General features: G+C 40.8%; 2 protein-coding genes across 17 annotated transcripts in view; one reads left to right on the forward strand and one right to left on the reverse strand.

The window, feature by feature from the left end:
• Nucleotides 1-1,364: 1,364 nt before the first annotated feature.
• On the reverse strand, nucleotides 1,365-12,496 carry cahz (carbonic anhydrase). Of its 3 annotated transcripts, XM_044219112.1 has the most exons (7): nucleotides 12,311-12,496; nucleotides 11,062-11,259; nucleotides 9,486-9,604; nucleotides 8,470-8,562; nucleotides 8,302-8,364; nucleotides 7,950-8,105; nucleotides 1,365-4,099 (listed from the first exon to the last, which is right to left on the reverse strand). In XM_044219112.1, exons 1-7 carry the CDS (start codon nucleotides 12,342-12,344, stop codon nucleotides 3,980-3,982), a joined length of 783 nt encoding a protein of 260 aa, XP_044075047.1. In that variant the 5' UTR covers nucleotides 12,345-12,496; the 3' UTR covers nucleotides 1,365-3,979. The 3 variants fall into 3 exon arrangements, with proteins under 3 accessions (XP_044075047.1, XP_044075048.1, XP_044075049.1); XM_044219113.1 differs by lacking the exon at nucleotides 9,486-9,604 and having other exon boundaries at nucleotides 12,311-12,467; XM_044219114.1 differs by lacking the exons at nucleotides 9,486-9,604; nucleotides 12,311-12,496 and adding an exon at nucleotides 12,057-12,081.
• Nucleotides 12,497-22,163: 9,667 nt separating this feature from the next.
• LOC122886730 (disks large-associated protein 1-like) overlaps nucleotides 22,164-24,100 on the forward strand; it is a 185,780-nt gene continuing 183,843 nt past the window's right edge. For 6 of the 14 annotated variants that reach the window (XM_044219259.1, XM_044219268.1, XM_044219262.1 and 3 more), the window contains exon 1: nucleotides 22,165-22,363. The gene's annotated coding sequence lies outside the window, so the exon portion shown is untranslated. Of the gene's footprint in view, nucleotides 22,571-24,100 lie in introns of all 14 variants that reach the window. The other 8 variants (XM_044219266.1, XM_044219267.1, XM_044219272.1 and 5 more) reach the window with 4 other exon arrangements.

Consider the following 24,100-nt stretch of genomic DNA (forward strand, 5'->3'; position numbering starts at 1 on the left):
AGTACACACGTGAGAATGTAGCCACAGGACTCGCAGATGTTACTTACCTTGGCTTTTGTTTGGTATTTCTTTAGTTTATTGTGCATTTTATTTCATCTGTATTAGGCAGTAGTGATTTGTATTTGGTATGTGGAATATCATTAAGCTTAAATTGTAAATACATGTTTTAAAGCCATCGTGGGTGTGTCTATGTGCCCTTCACTATTTAATGGTGCTGGTAGAGACTGCAGGGATACATGCCAGGTGAGAAAGCAGTGTGGGTTGTCAGAGAGAGAGGGTCAGGTTGGGTGTCACCTCTGCTGCTGGAATCTGCTGCACCTGGGAGATTGCTTTTGTTGTCCATCAGCCTGCTAAATGTTTGGTGAGGGTTGTGGAACGTTTTGCAAGTTGTGTATGTCACCACAAGTGATACATGAATCAAAATAAAAATCTAATTGAGATCTAAAACAACAAACATATATAGAAAGAGTACTTCTGTATTCTCCTGACCTCTAAAGGTCATGGGAACCATGAGACTTTGTTGTGTACCAGTGATCTCCACTTCGTCCCACTATTTTCTCATTTACTATGTTACTCATCATCTCAAGTAACTTGCTCTGTATTTCCAAGCTGGTGTACCCACCACCACCACCCCTTCATCTGCTGTTTAATGGCCAAATGTCCAATAAAGACCATCCAGAGTGTTGGCAGAGACACCAACAAACAGCCAGACAGTGTGTTACTTAAGGCCATCATCACTAGCCAACACCACTCATCAATGCAGTGGCACTGTTTTATAAAAGATTTATAATTGAATCTTAATTCTATTTATATGAAAGTCTGCATTATGTAAAGTCTTAATGTGAAATACATTAATGAGCTGTGCAATGAGATAACTTCTGTTATGAATTGACGCTATATAAATAAAATTGAATTCAACTGAATTAATTATTACCCTAAATCACAACACAGCATCCCATCCTCCCTCATAAAAATTTTGTAAAACCAATTACTACAATCCATCCTCCGGGAACCAAATTACATAGCCATCCATCTAACAGTTGTTGAGACATTTCACTCAAAACCATAAATGTCAGCCTCGAGGAAAAGTCAGTAGGATTCATCCTCTGGAAACCATACATGTCTGTACAAAATTTCATGGCAATCCCTTCAATGGTTGTTGAAATATTTCAGTCTGGATCAAAGTGGTGGCCCAACAGACCAAACAACATTACTGTCTGCCATGGCGCTAGCATGGCTAAAGAACAATATCTGTGGATAGCTAAAGAAAAATCTCCTTTTGAGTAATCCTGAAATTTGAAAATCAAATGAATGTTAATATGTGATTAGGAACTGTGAGCAAGAAGGAAAATTTGAGACATTGGTAAGTTATGAGTCTTTATTGATTAAATTATTTTCCATTAATAACATGACCAACTCACACAAAACATTTCTCCATCAGTAATGTGACAGCAGTTTCAAGTGACACACTTTAAAATGTTACAGCTGTTTCAGTATAGCCACACTCTGAAAGCTGATTATTTTATAACATTTTTTATGATATTGATGTAAAAGCTAAAAAGTAACATTGCGCTGGTCTCTTACGAATACCTGCCACTCAGTTTAGTTAGATGGAGCAATGACATTGCTGACAAAGTATAATAATTTAATGAAAAATTATGTGGCCTACGTTGATACTGTAGCTTGTATTAATGTTTAGTCATAAATTGATCCTTTAAATTCTTTCCAACATAACAGCTCTGTCTTACATGAGTCTTAAAGACAATGTCTAATGCACTGTGGTGATAGGCAGTTCAGCTGTCACAGTTTTTATAAAAAATGGAGTGACACTTACTGTAGAGCCACTGATAGAATGATTTGGCTATGACCACAATAATGCAGATGTGTCAGTAGGGTGCTGTCTAATTTTTGCAAAAGAATTTACCCAGAATGGATGGAAGCCCAACACAGAGAAAAAACAGACACATTTTCTATTTACACGCATTAATGTGGACATGGCCTCAGGCTGTACCATCAGCCAGTACTGGGTAAGACTGTCCTACCCAACATTCTGGGGCATTCCATAGCATTACTGTACCATCATGAGGTGATTATAAGTCTAAAAATGTACTTGCATAGAAATTTCAGTTGATGGGTGGTGGCCACAGTGTACAACTGTATAGTCACCACTGATAAATGTCACGTCCAAACTCAGTATGGTCACTTTGTCTCAAACTGACAAAGTCAGGCATCAGTAAAAACATTAGCTTTCACAATCCGAACAGCTGTCTGCAGCACAATTCACAACACAATGAAATGCATAGAAAGAAGTTTCAGAAACTTGATAAATGCTTTAATTTCAAACAAGGCAAATTACTGTTGATTGAAATTCTTATATTTATGAAATTATATTTATTTCTTATAATAACACAAAGAAGTTCTATTTTGGGTAGATTTTGTCTATGATATTGCAGACTGTCTTGGCACACATCAATAGACACTATAAATAAGAAAATAATTTACATTATTAGTTAGCATGGCCAGAGAAAATGGGAATAACATGTTATAGCCAAAATTAGGAGATCAGGGGCCAGAATTTCCATTGTTAGTAGTTGTGACAATTTCAGTAAATCACTAATCACTTGGGACCTATTTTAGCTGGGATAGATCAAAATTCTTAGGGTACCTTTGTCTGTGCTATTGTTATGCGTGCACAATCTATGACGCCATTTACACTTGGTGGATCAGATAGCTGTATGATTTTAAAAAAGCTAAGTGTAAATGCATTCAAGAGGCATTCAAGATTGACTGAAATCCTATTGTTCAAAGGAGGTTTGAGACGCATTATAAGCAGATGTTTAAAAGGTATAAATGCATCCATCTCTCCAAGACACATATGTAATCTTTACTCCTCCTATAGTATAACTAGGTCAGTAAGCAGTCTAGAACTAGCCACTCACTGTCTCCAAGGTATGTCCCGTCCTATCCCTTCCTCATAACAGCAGCTAAAAGTCCACTGAAGGACACTGAAATTAGACATTGTCCTCTGTTTCATTAAAGCATCAAGGAAAAATGGCTCCAGCAATTCCTGCACATATGATCAAATACAAGGCACACCAAGCTGATGCAGCGTTTATCTGATCCCTGATCAGTTCAACCACAGACAATCTGTGTGGGTGAGAGAATTGCGTGAGTCAGAGCTGTGAGGACGATAAAACATGCTTGTAGTTGCGCTGCATGTTAGGTTGGATGTGGGTGAGGGACATACATCCATGGTGAGAGAGTGGTGCGCGTCAAGATGGCTAGAGTTATAGGAAACATCTGAGAGATTCAGCCGTACATGTTTGAGCCTCAGTCAAACCCAGATGAGGATTCTGTAGGGTTCTTGGTTTACATCCAAGAACTGCACACTCTACCATGTTTGCTGTTCAAATTTTCACTACAATAACTTAGTGCAAACTCTCACATTCTGTACTGACAGGTCAGGTGGAGGTTTCAGGTTTCTTTGCCAGTGGCATTGCGATTGGCTTTTGAATTTGTGACGTACCAAATCTAGCTTGCCCGGAGTATGTTTGACTCAGATTTTAGGGAAGTGTACAGACATCTCCTCCTTCAGTAGAGGAATGTGAAAACACCTCTCTGGTGACAAACTTTGCACAGATACATGTCAGTAAAGTCAAGGTCTGACATTTTAGGAGACATAAACATAAGAAAAACACATTTTTGAGTGGAGGGGTACTTTAAATATGATCTAGATTTTATCCGGATACAAGACACTTGTGTAGATGTCTTTATGCTTTATTTCAAGATACATCCAGGTAGTCTATGTTGTAGAATGCATAAGCAGATGTGTTTTTATTCTACTTTTCAAGTTGATAGCGCATATTAGCCCTATTGACTAAGTAAAGACTGCATGTGGAGAACAAAAGGAGTAAGAAGGTATGGGGAAAGAGGGAAGGATGAGCAAAGGGGCAAAGACGCTATGAAGATAAAGGAGGGTTTATTTAAAGGAGGCGCGGACCCGACGGCCCTTCAGAGGCTGAGGAGGCCGGTAGTTGTCCACCATGCAGCATGGAGCATCTCCTTCTCCAGTGAAGAGGAGGCTGCGGAACTTGGTCATCTAATGAGGAAGGAGAAACAGAGAAAGGAGAAACAGAGAAAGATAATTAAGGTCTGATTTCCATAGACTGAGTCACATTAGCAGTAGCTAAAATGTAATGCAAATGCATCTGAATTAACTGAAATATCATGTGTTGTTTCTAACATAACTCCATCCTCAGCACAGCAAGATTTACCAAATGGCACCTGTCTCCTAGAAATTACGTTTGTATTGACAGCACAATGGATCTGCCTACATCAGTGGCACATTTGCCACCTTGTGTCGGGCTGTAGCCTTACGAGCTGTTCACTCATACAGATTCAAAAGTTGGGACAGTGATAGACTGCTATTTATTGTGAATGGGACCTGGCGTTGCAACCCGGTGCCACCCGGTGAGCTATAGCGCTTTAAAAGGCGCCCACCGCCACTACAGGGAAAAGTTGAGAAAAGCTCAACTTTATGCAGATGTCCTCTGACACGGCTAACAGACTCAACAAACTGATCCGTAAGGCCGGTGACATTGTGGGGGTGGAGCTGGACTCTCTGGCGGTGGTGTCAGAGAGGAGGATGCTGGCCAAACTACACGCCATCTTGGACAGCGTCTCCCACCCGCTCCATGACGTGCTGGTCAAACAAAGGAGCACCTTCAGCGGAAGACTCATCCCCCCACAATGCACCACAGAGCGCCACAGGAAGTCATTCCTGCCTGTGGCCATCAAACTCTTTAACTCCTCCCTCTAAGTGTCAGTCTGTATGACCCGAAGTCACTAAACTGGACAATGATCATTAACATCTCTGCAATACTTAATAATAATTGTGCAATATTCTGTGTTAATACTCCTGTGCAATATACTCTTTTCAGTTTAAAATTCCCTATTTATTGATATTGATATTTATTCATAGCTCTATTACTGCTGTGTAATATCCTCTGTCTCATTATAATATTAATAGCTACACTTAACTTGACAGTTCATGCACTATTACTTTATACTGGATTATTATCATCAACCGGTAAACCCACTTTGTACTTCACACTTATTTTATACTTATACCCACTTGGTACATAATTTATCTGACCTGTATTATAGTGTATTATATTTTTTGCTTACTACTTCTATTCCTGTGTGCACTGACGTGACAGTGAGCTGCTGTAACAAAAGAGTTTCCCCTCGGGGATCAATAAAGTATTTCTGATTCTGATTTTCAGGGGATTATACACTAATGAAAACATACTTATAAATATTATATTCCATTTCTGCCAATAGCTCCTCCTAAATGTTACACACTAGACCTTTAATGCAATCAGCTGCTCCAGTTTATCTTCGATCCAGTGTTGTACAGGGCAGCTACCTCACACCCTCTTTCTGTGGAGGTTATCTCCCATGTGCACATGGTGGTGCAAAACACAACCCTTCTGACACTGAAACTAGTCCCATATTGCACACAGTAGCATTAAGATGTATACGGAAGCTGTCCAACAATTGAAACAGCCTTCATTTCCCTCTGCAAAACAAGCCAAATCTCCGAACACTGAGTTACTGCAATCAATAGTACAGTACAGTTAGATGAGTGTAAAAGATCTGGCTATGTGTGTGTGAAACAACTAAAGCAGCACTGTGGCATCAACAACAACTCCTCTGGGAGCCATTTAGCTTTTTGCTAGCTGGTGAACTTGAATTTAATTTCCCTCAGCAGGCTCACTCAGCACTCAGTTCTCTGTCACAACAAAGTATATGTTTCACTGTACTTTAGTGTATCAGTGTATTCATTTCTACATTGCAGAAAGGATATATTTCTCTATAGAAGCACATCTTATAATCGTACATCTAGGCTTTATTTAGGGAGAGAAAAGTGAGCATTAAACCTTTAGAGGAAAAAGCCCATCACTCTATGTGGGTTTTATGTCTTGCTGCAAAAACCAATTGCCCTTCAGGGGCAAGTAAAAGTTGAAAGTTGAAGTTGAGTTTAGAATGCAAACTGTCCACTGTTGATACAGGCAGTCAGTGTAATCTAAGTGAAACACAAGACACTCAAGACTTAGACCCACCCTGCTCTAAAGCATGATATGGCTTCTTACACTCTTGACCGTGACAATGTTTGGACCAACGTTCTGGCTCCTTAAACCAGGCACAAACACTTCATGAGAAAATTGCTAAATCAAAGTCTAAAGTGTGTATGAGGCTATTCGAAAATACTGTAAAAAAGAGACTTATGAGGAAATAGCCAGCTCTCTTAATTCTGCAGTATTTGACTAGCTGTTTCTTTTGATTTCTCACACACCCTGAGGCACAACACTTCTTGCCTTTTATGTTTATATTTTTGAAACATTTTCAGCTTCCACTGGAGGATTCGGCAGCAGTCTCACCAGACTGATTTAAAAGCTGTACTGAAGCAGCATGTATATACCAGCAGGCACGCTGCCAAAAACAATTGTTCGTATTTAAGGCTGCCACAAATACACACAGGCTATTGTGTGCATGTTCACGAAACATCCATACCAATATGACCGTCCTAGCCATATTTAAATGAGGTCTAGAACATACTCTTTATAATATTATTTACAGAAACCCAACAATTCCCACCATGAGCAAGCACTTGGCAACAGTGGCAAGGAAAAACTTCCTTTAAGAGGCAGAAACCTCGGGCAGAACCAGACTCAGGGTGGGCGGCCATCTGCCGCTGCCCGTTAAATGTTTGGCTTTCAAACTAAAGTTCAATACTACATGTATTTGTTACTTTATTCTGTTATACAGCAGAGACCAATATTCCTATCTCAAAACAGCAATAGCTCAAACTAATGTCATCGTGGCCTCAAGTTGTCCAAGGGCTTTCTTTTCCTCTTATTTTCTTTTTACTGTTCTAGCCTTTGTATTGGGTTGCCCAAGAAAACGCTTCTGTTTACTCAAGACTTCACTCTACTTGAAGCTTTGGTTGTCATGTTTCATATGGAAGCTTATTAACAACAAAACTAACAACAACAAGCTATTATTCATCTGTTCAAGTCAAGAACAGACATTACTCAGAAACAGAATTGGAACAATACAACCTTAAGCACTCAATTCTTGTCTAACACATTTCAACAGTACATGTCATGCCCATATCTGGATGTTACTGTATATTAACATCTTTTTCAAAGATTAAAGTTTGAGATATTCTTGATTTTAACAATCCATAGTCATAGACAAATAGCTACAATGTTTGTTCACATACTTCCCTGCACACTGGAGGATAAGAAAATAACTGCAATATCTTCATTGAGAACTTGTGATATTTCACAACATTTAGAGACCAAAATATGTCGACACTAAAGAAGGTTATTATATTGTTTATGTTAAGATCCAAGCAAGAAAGGGGCAGTGAGACAAGCTCTATTAGTTTCTTGTATGCTTCTGACCTTACTTTGCAACCTGAGTACCTGCGTAGCATTGATTTCTGAGAACACAGCCAATGCTTAAAGAAGGTAGAATACACAGGATAGCTATCGTGCACAATGAGTTAAAAGCAAGTATATTAGTGCTCTAAGACTTTTTTACGAGAAACACACACACACACACCACAGGGGAACCTGCAGGTCCATCACGTCAGTTCGGAGTATTCATGAGATCACCAGTAAACAGAGATGGCTTATAATATTTTTGATAATGAGCAAATCCTTCTTACACTATTGTCCTTCAAATACGTAACTGATGACACTTTCATCTCTCCTCTCTTATTATGAAGCTGAAACTGCTTTCAGTTCAATTATGTTTTGGTTCAGTGTGTCCTGATTTTCTACGCAGGAGCTTTGTCTTATGTGTGTGTGTGTGTGTTTTCTTACTCATTTTGATTTTATGTAGGTAAAGTGAGTAATTATGTGAAGCAAGTTAAGTACTTGAGCAGGGCTGACGCTGATTGGCTCCTTGAGGACGATCCAGGTGACACTTTCCAACAGGGGGGGCGTGGTCAGAGAGCCATCATAGGTCCAATAATCCAGAGAACCAGGTAGAAGAGTCTTTGGGTCAAAGTTAGCAAAGGTGGTCTGCTTTCCCTGCAGGCGTCAGGGAAGGATGGATGAAAGAGAGAGAGTGAGGAAGGAAAGAAGAAGGAAGCAATTGTAACTCATTGTTAATCATGGCAATGGAGTTGTGGTTTCCCAAGTTTATACATTTCTGTTCATAGACAGTATGAGCACATCTGTATTCAGCAATGCTGTGTTTTGGGAATTCTGGGACAGTTGTTTTTACCTTGGTCTTAATAGCATCCAAGGCATCCAGAACTTTCTGAAGTCTGGGGTTGGCAGCACCAATCTGGAGCACAACACACGCAATTTAATTTAATGAATACTTAAAGCACCTTCCCACAGTGCAGTCACAGACTGATGATTTGTTAGTGATGAATCACTGATGACACACCTTGAGAAAGACCCCGATTACGGCGAGCCCATCAGGCTGGCTGGCTGCCTCGCCAAAGCTAGGGTACTTAGTGTTCCAGTGCACCAGGTGAAGCTAACAAGAAGAAGAGGCAAAGTTTGACTGTTAAGGCACATGCTGCAGACAGTGTGTCATCTTACCCAAAACTTAACGAGCAATTGTGTGGATATTTTACAAATAAAGAGACAGCCAATTGCAATTGTTTTCAAGCTTCTCCTGTGTTCTGCAAGTCTTTGTGCACAATTATGAAAGATCCAAAAATGCGGGGTGGGGGGAGAGAACGAAGGGGGAGGTGCATCTGTGATAATGTGAGGTAATGTGGTAATTCTGACTGACTTCCTTCTGATTTGCTTTTTAATCTCCTCATGGCAGAGCCACAGGATCAGGGTTCTGGACATACTGAGGTCATGAGTCCCCCAACACCAAAGAAAACTGTTCAGATGTTCAGTTAACGGTTTTAGCTGTTTATCTGTAAATTCTGTTTCCCTACATGAAGATCCAAATGCTGTTAAAAGCCTCTTCACACTGCAGGGAATTCAATTCTGGTGGGGAAATACTGAACCGGTTATTTATTTGTTTGTTGGTTGGCTTAAAAATTGTTACATTTGAATATATTGGAATCAACCAATTAATTACTAATTGTAATTTTAAATTGTGGAATGTAAACCCCCAAATTCCCAGAAACAATACAGAGTGAATGACTTCAGTGTCTTTAGTGGTAGCTGCGCACCTGCCTCACAGTCCTCTTCCCAATCCCCTGTGATACTGAAAAATACTGCATATGAAAAACTAAAAGAACCATTATAAACAGATGTTACTTTTAAATTTTTTACCTAAGCCTCTTGATGAAGACAGGATAATATCACCATTAAAATCACACATCCTATCTGTTAATTCCATAACATGCAACACAGAGTTGAGGATCTGTTACTGTATGTGGTAGTAGCATCTTTTAATCCCCATTCAGGTAACGCCAGGAGCTCCAGTAGCTTGAGTACCTCACAGGGGAACTTGATGCCATTGACAGTGTGCTCGGAGCCTCTATCATCACTGGCTCCCCAGTGAAAATGAAACTGCTTCAAACGATACACTCCAGAAATAGGACCTCCAGTCAGGACTGGTTAGAACAAAACAACAGAATCATTAGAGACGCACTCAGGAAAAGACAGATTTAACATCAACAATTAAGTAAATCTATGCTCGTCAGTAACCTGCACTTATCAAACATTCAGTAATAACATGTTGGGACTTTGGTATATATTCCTATTACTTCCACTTGTCTATATTCCATTTTAATGCTTTGTTTATATTTCATTTCAAATGTACATTCTCCTTTTTTATTCTACTGTTAAGTTTCGCTGCTGTGGTCTCGTTCCTTCAAAGAAATCAGCATGGTTTCATTAGTTCTCTCAGTCAGAGAGAGTCATTTTCTTTCTTTTACCCACAGAACACAGAGAACCATGTTCTGTGAAACTTTACTTTCAAGAGAGCCTTGTCCACCACTGTGACATCTCTTTAAAAAGGGGCACTCCACCAAATTTTACACACAAAGGTCAGTTGTCAGTAAAGGTTAATAACAGAAAGCCTGCGTTACAAACTGGAGGTGTGGGTGCTTACCAGTCAGACACTCTTGAGTCGCATCATGGGAAATGTAGCATCCAGGCTTTTTGGAGCTTGACCCATATTAGGGTTACTCGGGATATCTCAACTTTAACTGTTCTGTCTCTTGTGATTACCCCGACTGTATGAAAGTGCAGTACTAAATCACTGAAGTATCTCTTTAATTGGATTTTCACTTGAAGGTAGTTTCAGTCTCGCCTTTCTTTGTCTGTCCTGTTCTAAAGGTCATTCATGGCTCATGCTGCCGCTTTAAATGATAAGGGGTGGGGTGATATTTGGTGCCATGATAAACTCAGAGAAACTTTATGTTTCATAAAGAATAAAAAATGGAAGTTATGTCATTTTTTGAATTCATGTTGATATGCTTTTTATAATTTGCACTGCTGGATGAATGTTGAATAAGCAGTGTGAGTGCAGCAGAGCGAGGTGGTGCAGACGCCCTGTTGACCCCCAGATAATGAAACAAGGTTGATCAGGGTTATCTTAGCGCTGACATCTTTAAACGCTCTTATCTGCTGCAGTGCATACAGCAGGGGTGGAGGCATAAACATGACAGATAAAGTTTACAAATACCTACTGGAAATATATCTATCTACCCATTTCTTTCATTATTTAGGGCCACACTTTAAAAACAATGTAATACATTTCAGAAATTCTGTAATAATTATATTATATGATATTAATATTAATAATAATACAGAATTCTGGCTCTGGAGTCTAGCTTTTTCTGACCTTTTTTAATACTTTATATTATATTATATTATATTATATTATATTATATTATATTATATTATATTATATTATGTAAATATTTTACTGATGCAGCAAAAACAATTTTGGTGCAGGGGTTGTACAGCTGTACAAAAAATCGAAATACTAGGACAACTAGCTAATCTTACAGACGTGCGTGAGTAAATGAATAAATGTCAACACTAGGAGCTGAGCTGGGCTTACTGGAACTATCTGTGTCATCCACAAAGTCCACCTGGAAGGAGTGTCCGTTGTTGAGAATGCCCATGGCATTGGAGGGGTCATACTTGACTTTCAGAGCCTTCAGTGTGGAGTCATATTGGGCCTCCTTAGGGACAATGTTGATGGGAGACTGTCTGGGCCCATCGGCTACAGGAAACTCTTCTCCCCATTTGTCAGGTCCTACAAATACATATTCAAATAATAAATAAGTATATGTCAATACCACACTCAGTGCTTTGTCCTGTTCTATTATGTTCTGTGGAGCCCTTCCACACCAACCTCTTCAAAGTAACTCCACTCCATTTATGACTAACAAAATCATTCTCCTTTCTTTTCCTCACTTCTGTTGTGATCCTTGCTTTATCAGGCAGTGGTGTAGAAAGAAGTATTCGGATACTTCACGTGGTTCAACGGTTGAAAAATAATAATCCATTGATAGTAAAGGATCTACTAGATTTTACTTAGCAGCAGTGTGATATTCAGATAACTGACTTAAATAAAAGCAGCAATACCACAGTGCGGAAGTAAGTAAAAGCACAGAAGCATTTTCACAAAGATGTACCAAACCTGTATCAGAAGTTAAAGAGGTCAATTCAGCATGACATTACTACTGCATTACTGTTAGGCAGTATTCAAAAATGGAAAAGGGAAAGTCAAATAGAAGTACTCAAGTGAAGTACAAGTACCTCACAACTGGGTAAAGTATTAATAAGTATTACTAATAAATGTACCTTAAATGTAACCACTGATAGCAAGAAACATGATCCTATCCTCTCCTCTTCCTCTCATGTTGCCTTATTAGAAGCTATTTTCAGATCCTTCACGATACCTCAGTTCAATGATTATAATCCATAATCCATTACTAGTAAAGTTCCACATTTACAAATGTAGGCTACCATTGTTTTCTTAGCAGTAAAATGAACAAAAGTAACGATCAGTTACTGATGAATCAGTCCCGATGCTGGTCTTCAAAGCACCTTTTCGAAGTTTGCCCCGTGTCTGCAGCTGCTGAGCTGACTGCTCGGCGTGTCCCTGACGTGTGAAATGGAAATGTTCTGTTAACTGAAACTAGCCTTCTGTGGTAATGGTGTTATTTCAGTAATGACGTTGTTAATGAGGAATGGCAAATTCTACTGTCTGCAGTGAAGCAGCTGAGGTTCAGAGTGGGAGCATGTGGACCTGTCACAGAGAAAGGCTGGATGCTGGATGCTGGATGCTGTGCCATCCTCACCGTTACTCGGTCCGTATCCCCATCCATGAGCCATGGCTGCTCCCGCTGCGTGCTATCCTGTCAACACAAAAGAACAATCAGTCCAAGTCCGTCTGCAGGTCGAGAAGCGGCCGGAGCTGCGGATGATGATCTGGTGACAGACGCGCCGCTGCTGGGCTTTATATAGGCTCTCTCCGTCCCCACACCGGTGGGTTTGGCTTCCCGGTCCTTCAGCGGGCCCAGGGTGGCCATCCAGAGCTGTGCGCTGCTGCCCGGCCCTCCACGCCTCCTTTGTTCGGAATACTCAGATGCAGATTGTTGGAGAGATGCGATGAGGATTTTTATCCCCGAGTCTCTCATCTTCTAGCAGAGATGGATTAGTCCCCGATGCGCGCACATCATCCGCACACATCCCCCATGTCCAGCTGTGTTCCAGGATCAGTCCAGGTTCAGCGTTTGGAGCAGCGGATTTCATCGCAATATCCTCAAGTCCACATTTTCTTTTCGAGTCTCGCCAGCCTTCATTGATCTTGGTTATCCAGGTCCTGGCGTACTGCGTTATGAAGGCGGCAGAGCATGTTCATGCCTGGGGATCTGTGCAGGGCCGGACTGAGCCTTTTTGTGGCCTGAAGCAGGACCCCCCAACCCACCCCCAAGCCCCACTCTCAGTGTCCGAACCGTTTCACTGATCATTCATCATGTTTCCCTGTAAAAAACACGCACATAGCCTGCCTAAGTAAGGCTTCAGAGTCCAACACCAGGCCTACACCCCTTCTTTTCAGTAACTCCACCTGGTCAAACCACACAGGAGGCAGCATCGTGCACTTACCTAGTCTTTCCAGTGATAGTTCCTCCGATGTCTGTTGTGGATGAACATACATAACTACATATCTTTGTTGCCTCAAAGTCATCAAAGTAAGACCTTTTCTTTGGTATCCAGCTGTCCAGTTGACTGTATCCATGGTAACAGAACAGGAACTGCTAGCAGGTTACAGAATGTGGCACGGCAGTCATGCAGATTTGCCGACATGTAACAGCGTTAGGCTAAAAAACGGCACTCAGATGTAGCAGGTGGAACAAATAAGAGAAAGAAGCTAGAAAAGTCCAAATCTATCTGTTTTATATGTATGTATTTACACTATTAATTATTTACAGTAGGCAAATAATGCTTACTCAACACGTTTTTTTCTGTCACTGAAAAACTCTCCTTGACACTCTCCTGTCCATTCACGTACAGACGTTTGCCTGTTGCCAACCAATTTAATATAATTTCTAACAATACAATTACCATTACCAATACCAAAACTGTTGTAGAGCATTTATAGAAGCACTCATTTACCAAATGATGCCATTTCTGAGTAGCCTTTAAAATAACAATAGGCTTATATGCCATGCCTAGCTAAGACGTGAAGGGTTCAAATGATTTTTTATTGTAACAAATAAACTGAGGACTTCACACCTTTATCTCGCTCGTTTCTTCTTTGCCTTGAGCTGGCTATTTTTCCGTTACTCCAATGGGAATTTGGGATTGAAAGAAGAAATTAAGCCACAAATATTTTTTCTAAATTGTCAGCACTCTCAAATTCCAAAACTTGCCGTTGAGCTGTTGAGGCTTTGAAACTCCAACAGTTGGTTTTCAATACACCGACAGTAAACTAGAGGAATTTTTGGAATTGGGGGCACTTTTGGATGCCATAATCAGAAATTGTATCCTTCATGTGTCGAGGAAGATCAACAGAGCTTCATGAACCAGCCTGCTTCACAGTCACTTCAAGACTTCAGACTACAAACAAGTAGATGCATCTTATTGACACTCCTATTGTTGCGATACCTAATTCAGCATTAAAGTTGCTGATAATGACTTGTTGGATTAGAGTGAGACAACAAAATGCAGTTCAGCATCTGACCAGAAGTGCAGAGTAATGGACATATGTATAGAAGTATATATAAATAACAGTAAGGGGTAGATATTAATATGCTAAGATATATATATACAGTACATATATGAACAGTATGAACATGTGCAGTAGTTAGAGTAGACAGTACAGGTGTAAGTGTAAGTATAAAACATATAGTGCAGGTGTAAGTACAAGTAATACTATCACTGTGGTCCTGGTTGTCCCTGTCAAAGCGTGCATGGCCTGCGTGCCTTGCCACATGCGTCCGGGGTCGGAGTTGTTGTTGAAGTGCTCCTCGATCCTTAGCTGGTGGCTGTGCTTGGCCCTCCTGATGCCCCTCTTCAGGCTAGCCCTGGATGAACTGTAGGCCTGAGCATCACCTGATCTGAAAGCGGCGTCACGTGCCTTCAGCAGGAGGCGGACCTCTCTGTTCATCCACGGCTTCTGATTTGGGAATGTTGTAATCGGTTTGAGGGTGGTGACACTGTTGATGTTGGTGTTGATAGAGTCAGTTATATTACTGAAGTATAAATTAGCTGCTAATCAGCTACATTTTGACGGCAAGGAGCCATCAGCTTCATGTTCTCTTTTCATCACACACGTGCAGGTTTGTTCAAAGCCACTCTGGGTGGGATGTGAAAACTCATTTCTTGGCTCCCATCTGGTGGTAGCACCAAGAGTGTCAGTGGCAGAGGGCAATGCACACATCTGACACACAATGGTTGAAGGTAACATAAACTGCACCAGTTTTTACAGACATTGTTTCAATGTACTACAAACACAAACGTATGCCATCAGAATGATTGGAAGGATGTGACAATCACATTAAGGTTCTAGTAACCATAATGTGTGTTCTCTGGTTTGATTTTCAACAGCATACCTCCTCAGTGCAATTTCAGCTGCATCCCCACATAGTAGTGATTTAACTAAGATAACGAAAATTAAACAGGATATCACTGTAAACCAATGGCTGCCTGGAAGGCCCCAAAAAAATTCGACTCTTATAGGGGAATGGTAAATGGACTGTACTTTTATAGCGCCGTTCTAGCCTTCCGACCACGCAAAGCGCATCACATCCCCACTTGATAGCAGCCACTGAGGGAGAGGAGAGGAGCTGTAATCCATTTTCCTTCAGTCTGGTTAAAACAGCAAGCTTTTCGTGTATAGGCTTCGTTCTTTTCCCTTGAATATACAGCACAGGTCTAGAGAGTTGAATCCTTTGCTGTGCACCTTTTCCACAGCCCTGCGATAGCCATCTTTGGGCCTAAATGAACATTACATACAGCTTTCATTTTGTAGGCACTACATATCTGGAACAAACTCCCAGAAAACAACTCTAATTTCCATCAAATCGAGCCTTAAAACGTTTCTGTTTGCCACTGCATTTTATTTTTGATCTGTTTTAGCTTATTTCTATCTTCTATTTTAAATCTATTTAAATCTTTCTATATTGCCTTGTTTCTTTTATATCTGTTCTGAAATTGTAAAGTAAAGCATGTTGAATTGCATTGTTGCTGAAAGGTGCTCATCATCCAATCTGGTATTATTTATAGACATCATGTATGTACATGCATGTCTAATAATATCAACAACAATAACATAGACATAATATTCACCTGGTTTATCTTACTGTAAATGGACCATCACAGTCAGTCAGTACACCAGTTGTTTGCTGCCACCTTGTGGCTCAGTAAGAGATAGCTGATGATCTAACACAGATCAGAGCCGGGTATAGTAGGCCAGGAATTAAGTATACAGATGTACATCAAGTCAGTTTATTGACTCAGATCTCCAATACTTCTTGCTCTGGAGACTGCGTGTCTTTGACCTTGTCTTCAGCAGGGTGAGCAGGGGAACGGTTTCCATTCATCAGGAAGCCAAACTTGGATTCACTCTGACATCTCTACACTGTGATTAAAATAGGAACCCATATGGATGAGAAATAATTTATCTTTAAGTATCATCATATATTGGTTGCATATCAAATACATTGCCAGTACTAACTGATGTCTAATGTAAGACCACATGCATGCAAACTGTACACAGCGGCTCAGGAAAGAAACAGCAGTCACTGATGCAGAAAGACGCCAACAGATGTGTTTTCAGCTTGAGTATACTGTCTTATTTGACCAGGGGCAGCTCTACTTCTGTACAAGAGAAGCTGCTGAAACATTTGCACAGTCTGAGTGATAACAGGTTGTCGTAGATGGAGAAAGATGGTAACTGCTGGCTCTGTTCAAAGATGGTCTCGGGTGTCGGATGTGAATGCCATCCTTGATCTTTCTCCGGTCGTCCACTGACTCCTGGTCGATGACCTTTGACCTCTTCCCAGTGGATGCTGGGAGTGGATTTAGTCTGGTGACATAATGAACCACTCCAGTCTTCCTCTCGGGGGGGTCCTGTCTTTAGGGAGTACCAGCAGAGATCTTAAGGTGTTGAATGGTTTGTGGGAAGTGCTGACTGTTTGTGACTTGGGATTCTCCTGGTGGTCCCTGTTGATTTACCAGCATCTGTCCCGGATTGAGGCCAGGACAGGATTTTCATCATCCACTCGGGGCACCCGATGGCCATGAGTTCTCCCTGGACCTGCTGGAGGAACGTCTTGTCAGGCCTGAGCAGCAAACAGTGCTCCCCCAGCAGAGCAGCAGAGCTGTTAAATACAGGAACTGGCCAATCAGACTGCACAAAGTGCCTGCCACGTCTTGGGGGGGACTGGGATTTCTTGTTGAGAGATTTGTTTATTTCTTTAGAATATATTAGTTTCCAGGTACTTTTGCTTCAGTTAGTTATTTAAATATGTAATCTGATGAGACAAATTGTCCTGTGTTGTTGTATTTATGGTTTAGTTGGTAGTGTTTTTCTTTTGTTTGACCCCTTTTGTTTCTAAAATGGTCTGATCACGTTCAGTTTGTCAGGTGAGTTTTGTCTTATCATAGTTCTGTTTTGTTGACCTCTTTTATTGCTCATTGTTTTCTTCCCCTTTGGGTAAATAAAACCTTCTTTTTGAAATTCCGCCTGCAACTCGGTCCTTCACATTGTGGAAGAAAAATTACAAAGAGTGTTCACCACAGTCATGCCTTACTCAGATGGTATATGGCTTATGCAGCAAATACTGCAAAGATCTCAGTAAAACCCCTTTGATCCCTCTCTGGATGAGCAGAATTCAGAGCATGATGTGAAATTCTTTTACAAGCATTAAACAAACTTGAACAACTGAAACATGTTTATGCAGATGAACATTCATATGTATGCACTTTGGTATGACATGCTGCCAACTGAAGACGCTTCTGGTATAGCAACAGATGGATGGACGGATTTCATGAGGAGTTAGGAAAGAAAAATGTGACATTTGTATTCCAGAACATGGCGATCCAAAGCGTTCAAAAGTATATTAATATAGGACGGTGTAGTCCCTCATTCGTCCAGGAGTGTTCCATCGTAGAAAAGGTTTCGGTTGTAGTCATCTATATTAATATAGATTAGATTAGATTCAACTTTATTGTCATTGCACAGCGTACAAGTACTGAGACAACGAAATGGTTGCACCGTGGTGCAAAGCATATGATATTATGAACTAAATGATCATATAAACATACTGTATACAGACAAAATATAACCATGAAATTGTGAAATTATCCAACACAATTTGAAAACCCAGCTCATTTTGAGTTTATTGCAGGTCATATTAATTAATTAATTAATTCCAGAAGTTTTTATTGGCTGTTGCTTTGGTCAGTTATGTGGACAGCCAGTCCCATAACTGGCTCTGGTCTGTTGGTCTTGATTGACAGAAAGACTTGAATAAAAGTGACGTAATGAAATAAAACAGTCATTGGGAAAATGGTGTTGTGAAATAAAACCCAGACACTGGAAGAAGAACATTTTGAAAGTAGAATGGGAGCCAGAGCCTTCAGTTATCAAGCTCCTGTCCTGTGGAATCAGGTCCCAGTTTGGGTTCGGGAGGCAGACACCATCTCAACATTTAAGAGTCGGCTTAAGGCTTTCCTCTTTGATAAAGCTTATAGTTAGGGAGGGCTTGGGTGAGTCCTGAACCATCCCTTAGTTATGCTGCTATAGGCCTAGACTGCCGGGAGACTTCCCATGATGCACCTCTTTCCTCTCTCCTCCTCTCCTTCTCCATCTGTATGCATTTTTATCCCATTACTGCATGTTACTAACTCGACATCTTCTCTGTCCCGTAGTTCTGTGCCTTCTCGTTTCTTTCCTCTCTCCTTCTGTCGCTTTCAGCAGGTATTTCTGCCTCCGGAGCTGCAGAGTCTGGATCTGTGGTTGTGGGCCACCTGCTGCCCCCATGTTCCTGCTCGACACCCGCTGCTACAATTATTATTATTAGGGCCCGAGCGCTGACAGGCGGTGAAAGCCCTATTGAAGTGCAAGGAATTATTCAATTTTTTGCAGAATGAGTCACATTTTTGAGGGGCTAATGGTTCTCGAAAAGTTGTGAAACTTTGCACACTCATTAGGACTGGTGAAAAATTTGATATTTTATAGGTTTCGGAAATGGGCGGGGCAAAATGGCTCTATAGCGTCCCCTTGAAATCTTTAATAGTGCAGTCCCCGGCCTACGTTTCACCTACGTGTACGAAAATTGGGAGGTACATGTATCACCCCAAGACATGCAAAAAAGCCTCTTGGAGCCATACCCTAAACCCAACAGAAAGTCAGCCATTTTGAATTTAATGTGTACATTTTTCGGCATTTACAGGCTCTGTACTTAAACGAACTCCTCCTAGACAATTCATTGGATCAACTTCAAATTTTGGCAATCTTTAGATGGCTAAAGACCTTGACGATGAAAAATTAGCAAAAGCTTGAGTTTTCGTTGAAGGGAGTGTCCATGGCGTGGCGTTGAATTTTGATGTTTCGGCATGAAAGAGGAAGTTCTTATAACTTGACAGATTCTCAAATCTGCCCCAAACTTCACAGGTTTGATATGAGTCCCGGCCTGAAGACGTCTACATCTCAAAATTCAGACATAGTCATAGCGCCACCTACTGGCAACATGAAGTTATATGCCCTATACTTGAGGCTGCGTCACCCCTCACTGTGTGGTCAGGTGCGAGGGCCCGTTCATCACTGCTTGCAGCTTTAATTATTATTATTTTTTAAATTATTATTATCATGATAATTAGTATCATTATTATTACTATTGTTATTTTATTAATATTAATATTACCACTACCTACATTATTATTATTTTAAAATTCTATGTGGAATTTGCATTGTGCTACTGTATGCTCTCTCTCTCTCTCTCTCAAAACCTAACACAGCAGCGGCGGATGGCCACGCACCACTGAGTCTGGTTCTGTCCAAGGTTTCTGCCTCTAAAAGGAAGTTTTTCCTTGCCACCGTCGCCAAATGCTTGTCCATAGTGGGATTTGTTGGGTCTCTGTAAATAATATTTTAAAGAGTACGGTCTAGACCTGCTCTATAGGAAAAGTGCAATGAGGTAACTTCTGTTATGAATTGGCGCTATATAAATTAAACTGAATTGAATTGACATAAAAAATTGCTGGAATGAAATAAAAATGACATAGAATCTCTGTTATTGTGAAAAATGAATTAGATTTTGTCATACTTTCATGGTTATATATTTTGTCTGAATTTATTTATATTTTTATTATTATTATTCACAGTTATTTATTCATTTTGAACACTTTGAGTTGCTTTCCATAGTTGTTAGTGCTGTCATTGGGTTGGTAAAAACAAAAACATTATCACCTAGTGCTGCTGAAATAGTCACATATCAGAGAGTGAAATCTAGACCAACTCCTGCATGGAGATGACATGCTTGTTTCATAGTTACACATAACACTTGAGATAATGAAGTGAACTGTAAACATGGCTATTATGACTCAAGTCTGTACTGTCAGATTTTAGTGGCCTAACAACCACTGAAATATACCATACATGTTAGATTTTTTGGAGAGCAGCCTTCTGTTGTCCAAGAAGCTGAGGAGGGCTGAAGACATTAATAACATAAGACAGGACGATCTGTCCACCCACCAGTCATGAGGAAATCTGCAAATTGTTGACTTAGAAGACGATTATAGTTTTATTGTCTGTGAAGCTCAAACGTCTCATTTGGTAAAGAGCCTCAGGTTTAGTCTCTCTTCAGATCCTCCATGTCCTTCAGAGGATCCGGCTTCTGAACTGAGACAGTGCTAATGTGAGCGTTTCCTCGCTCCCAGTTTATTGTAGCACATCATCTCATCTTCCTCTGTCTCTCTCTCATCAGGCAGTTCCAGAGCATTCACGGCATTACTTCAGGTGAGTCCTGTTCCACATAATGAAGTGCTGATTGCTGTGTGAACTGTTTGATCATTAGCACTCCCTGAGCTAAATACACCACTACATTTACAACCCTGCTGTCATCATAGACACTAACTGCATCCTGGATGAATGTGCTAGAAATGCAAAGTGAAATTTGACATGTAGGAACATTATATGGATTTGTTTGATTTCTGTCTTCAATGAGGGCGAAGTGGTGGAAGATGGTTGGATTGGTTGGAATCTAGATGTATGTCTACTGGTACAGGTACACCTGTAATAGAGCTTGAACTTGAACTATGAGCCATTCAGGGGCTCTTTTATGTAAAAAACAAAATACACTTTTTTATGACAAAATGACCTCAGGTCAGAGGTTCACTTACAAGTTTTTCATGTCTTTCAACCACATCTCACAGTCCATTTGCTGATGAAGAGCACGCCATGCTCCCGGGGAGATAGAGATGCATAAAATATTTCAATACAACACACTGTATATAAGACAATCAAAGTGACCTTTATGCCATGTTTTGATAGTCTAGTTCCAGGAGCAAAAATTATGCTAGGAGGAGAAATCTGCCTTTTGATGCAAAATGTTTGTGATGTAAATACTTATTTTGGGATTTTCCCCTTTTGCAGTACACATGCACCTGAATACATGAATTGAAATGAATTAAAAGTATTCCATTTCTGGTCTTACAAGCCACATGTGGAAGAAGCTTGTTCTCTTTCTCTCCCTCTCTCTCAGTTGTATGAATCCAGAGTGAAAGCCAGTGAAGTAACACAATTCTACTTCCATTTTTGCTTCAAAATAAAGTCCTTATTTGAAAATTAAGCACAATGTATCAGTGTGAGAGACGAATAATATTTTTTTGGACCACAGCTGAATTACCAATTGTGCTAGAGCCCTAGACTCTCAGGGGCCCTAAAGGCTAGAGGGCCATTGTGTGGTTTGTGGCGATTTGATTTAGTATTATTTGCAAATGCATTTGGTAATATGCACAGCTAAAGGACAAAATAAACTAAAATGATTTTTACCTAATCTTGAGGCACAGTTTTGAAGAGGGGTCCTGTGTCAACTGTAGTTGATGTACAAACATAGCTGATTACCTGTATTATTTAATTTGATATTGTGCTTGTACTGGTCCATTTCTTAAATTTGTGTTTGATCAAATTGACACAGTGAACCTGGAGTAGAGTACGGTTGGTTTCAGGGTAAAATCTATTGAAGCCGAATGTGTTGCTTGCTGTGTGCACTGTCCCTGAAGACACTTAAAGGCAACATGGTTGATACACATTGCACAGAGAGCAGGAGGAAGTGTGGGGAAAAAAATAAAAAATCTGGGTGGCACATGCTTGCTCATTACTATAACTTTGTGTAACCACACTTCTCTTTCAGTCTGATGACGTTTGAAGGCATTTGCGTTGGAGGCTAGATATGCTGTTGGGTGTATGTATACTTCAGACAAGTACATGTGCACTTGGTGTCAACTTATTATCCTACAGGAAACAAACCTGATACAGCTCAGTCAAAAGATAACATGTGATATAACTTGGTATATTAAGTTAGTAGATTTGTTTGTTAATCATTCGATTTCAGACTTCATTTTTGCATTTTGTCACGCAAGGAAACGTTTGTGAGCTTTTATTTTTTAAAGCGAAATAGCGTGTTTTCCGGTGTCGTTCTGGCTAACTGCGGTTAACTTGCCGCAGTTCACTTACCGCAGGCTTGCGCCACTTGATGCCCCCACATCCACACACGCGCGCACGCACGCACGCATTCCACCAGTGACTCTCTGCTGTGATCGCCTTGCTTCCAGAAACGGACGAGCTTTTGGATGTAGCAGCCGGTGCCTCCGTTCAGCGATGGTGTGAAGAGCTGCTGGCGGTAAGCTGGGCTTTCCACTGTGTACTGATAGATCCAGGTTCGAGCGCGTGACGGGCTCAGGATTCAACAGCTTCTCAGTGCTCGCGCTGCCTGTTGGCGGGTGACTCACGCCGGTAAGAAGGACCACCGCGGAGGAGACGGTGCGCTTTGTCATTCATTTCGCTCTCAGCTGCATTGGCGTTAACGGAGGCTTCAACAGCAGCCCCGGTACGTGCAATTATCGCGCTGCCGTCGCCTTTCAAATTTCTGTCAGTTTAATGTGGCCTTGCTAATTTAATAATCCAAGTGTAACGTCACGTAATGTCCCCGAAAAAATGACGAACAATCTCCGAGGGAATCCTCAGAAATTGGGCAGAGATTTAGCTAATAGCCTACACAACGCCCCATTCATTTCAATACAAGTTAAAGTTTCTGGGTCGGCTGACTGTGACAGCTCGCCACCGACCAGCTAGCAAGTGTTTTTGTGGGAGAAAATAGTACTGACAAGAAGCAAAGCCAAGCAAAGCATTAGCGAAGCTGTAGTGCTCTTATGTATGGCGAAATTACGAGGGTTTCTTGACGAAGGTCTTGAGAAATCCGGAATGATACAGGGTTTGAGTCAGTAGCTTTAAAAGCCACACCGTAAATGGTCGGACATGAGATGTGACATTCGTCCCATGTCATACAGACACCATAACGGGGTCCCCAGCGCACGCCGTCGGCTGGAATGTGCATATGCAGACGGAACTAGCACAGCTGCTCGGAGGACACACTGGAGCTCGACGGGCGCTGCGCTGCCCGGTAATTAGCCTGGCCCGAGGGGGGGGGGGGGGGCTGAAGGCTGAAGGTGAGAGGACAGGCAGATCCCAGCATGTTGCATGTTTCTAATTCAAGAAGACCGAGTGGTAACGAGGGTCCGCTCAGAAAGGATCCCTTTATTAGTGCTCTCTTCCCACTCAGCATGCACAGCACAAGACCTGAATGTAGTTTTTCGTGGTTCCCATATAATGTCCTGTATCTTCTGTTTATGCATCAGTGCAACTCAATAGAATATTATATTCTTATCCATTAATGCATTTCTATACAAAGTGGTTCATTACTTAGTAAAGATGGTTGAAGATTTTTTGTGTGGTGCTCAGTGAAGTCAAATTCATAATAATGATAATAAAATGCCTGCACAGGAAGCAAGGACACCCCCATAAAAACAGGCAAGACAACCCCCACCGGTGCAAAGTAGTTCGAAAGAAAAACTCAGAGTAAGGGGAACGGGTTCTCCTCAAAGCCACGTTGCTTTTGAGAATGACTCGATTGACAGAAATTTAATCGCATCGATTTTTAGAATTCTGTAATTGTTTCAGTAATTGAGCAAATATGCAAACCATTCTCTGGTTCCAGCTTCTCAAACACGAGGATATGCTGCTTTTCTCTTTTATATCATTGGAAATGGAATGCCTTTGGGTTTATTGCTGCTGTATGGATGAATTGAGCAATTTGAAGATGTTCCCTATAGGCAGTGGGAAATGAATGGCCATTCTTCGCTGCTTTTCACTTCACATTTACACAGATGCTGAGATTATTTTATAGATGGTGAGGTTTATAAACAATCAAAAAAATGATCTCCCATGTGACCCACCCGATTAGGACTGAACGATATGCACAAAAGAAAATCATATTGCAATTATTTTGACAGATATTGCTACATGAGTCATGATTTTAGTGGGAATGGTCATTTTTGGATTTCATTTTCACAGAAAAAGA

This window comes from Siniperca chuatsi, linkage group LG13, assembly GCF_020085105.1.
Source record: "Siniperca chuatsi isolate FFG_IHB_CAS linkage group LG13, ASM2008510v1, whole genome shotgun sequence".
NCBI classification, from domain to species: Eukaryota; Metazoa; Chordata; class Actinopteri; order Centrarchiformes; family Sinipercidae; genus Siniperca; species Siniperca chuatsi.

Coding starts and splice junctions, on each gene's coding strand:
- cahz (XM_044219112.1), bottom strand. CDS start 12,344: ATGGCTCATGGATGGGGATACGGACCGAGTAACG. Junction 11,260..12,310: donor GGGATACGGACCGAGTAACG/GTGAGGATGGCA, acceptor ATGTATTTGTAG/GACCTGACAAATGGGGAGAA. Junction 8,106..8,301: donor TGGATGCTATTAAGACCAAG/GTAAAAACAACT, acceptor TGACGCCTGCAG/GGAAAGCAGACCACCTTTGC.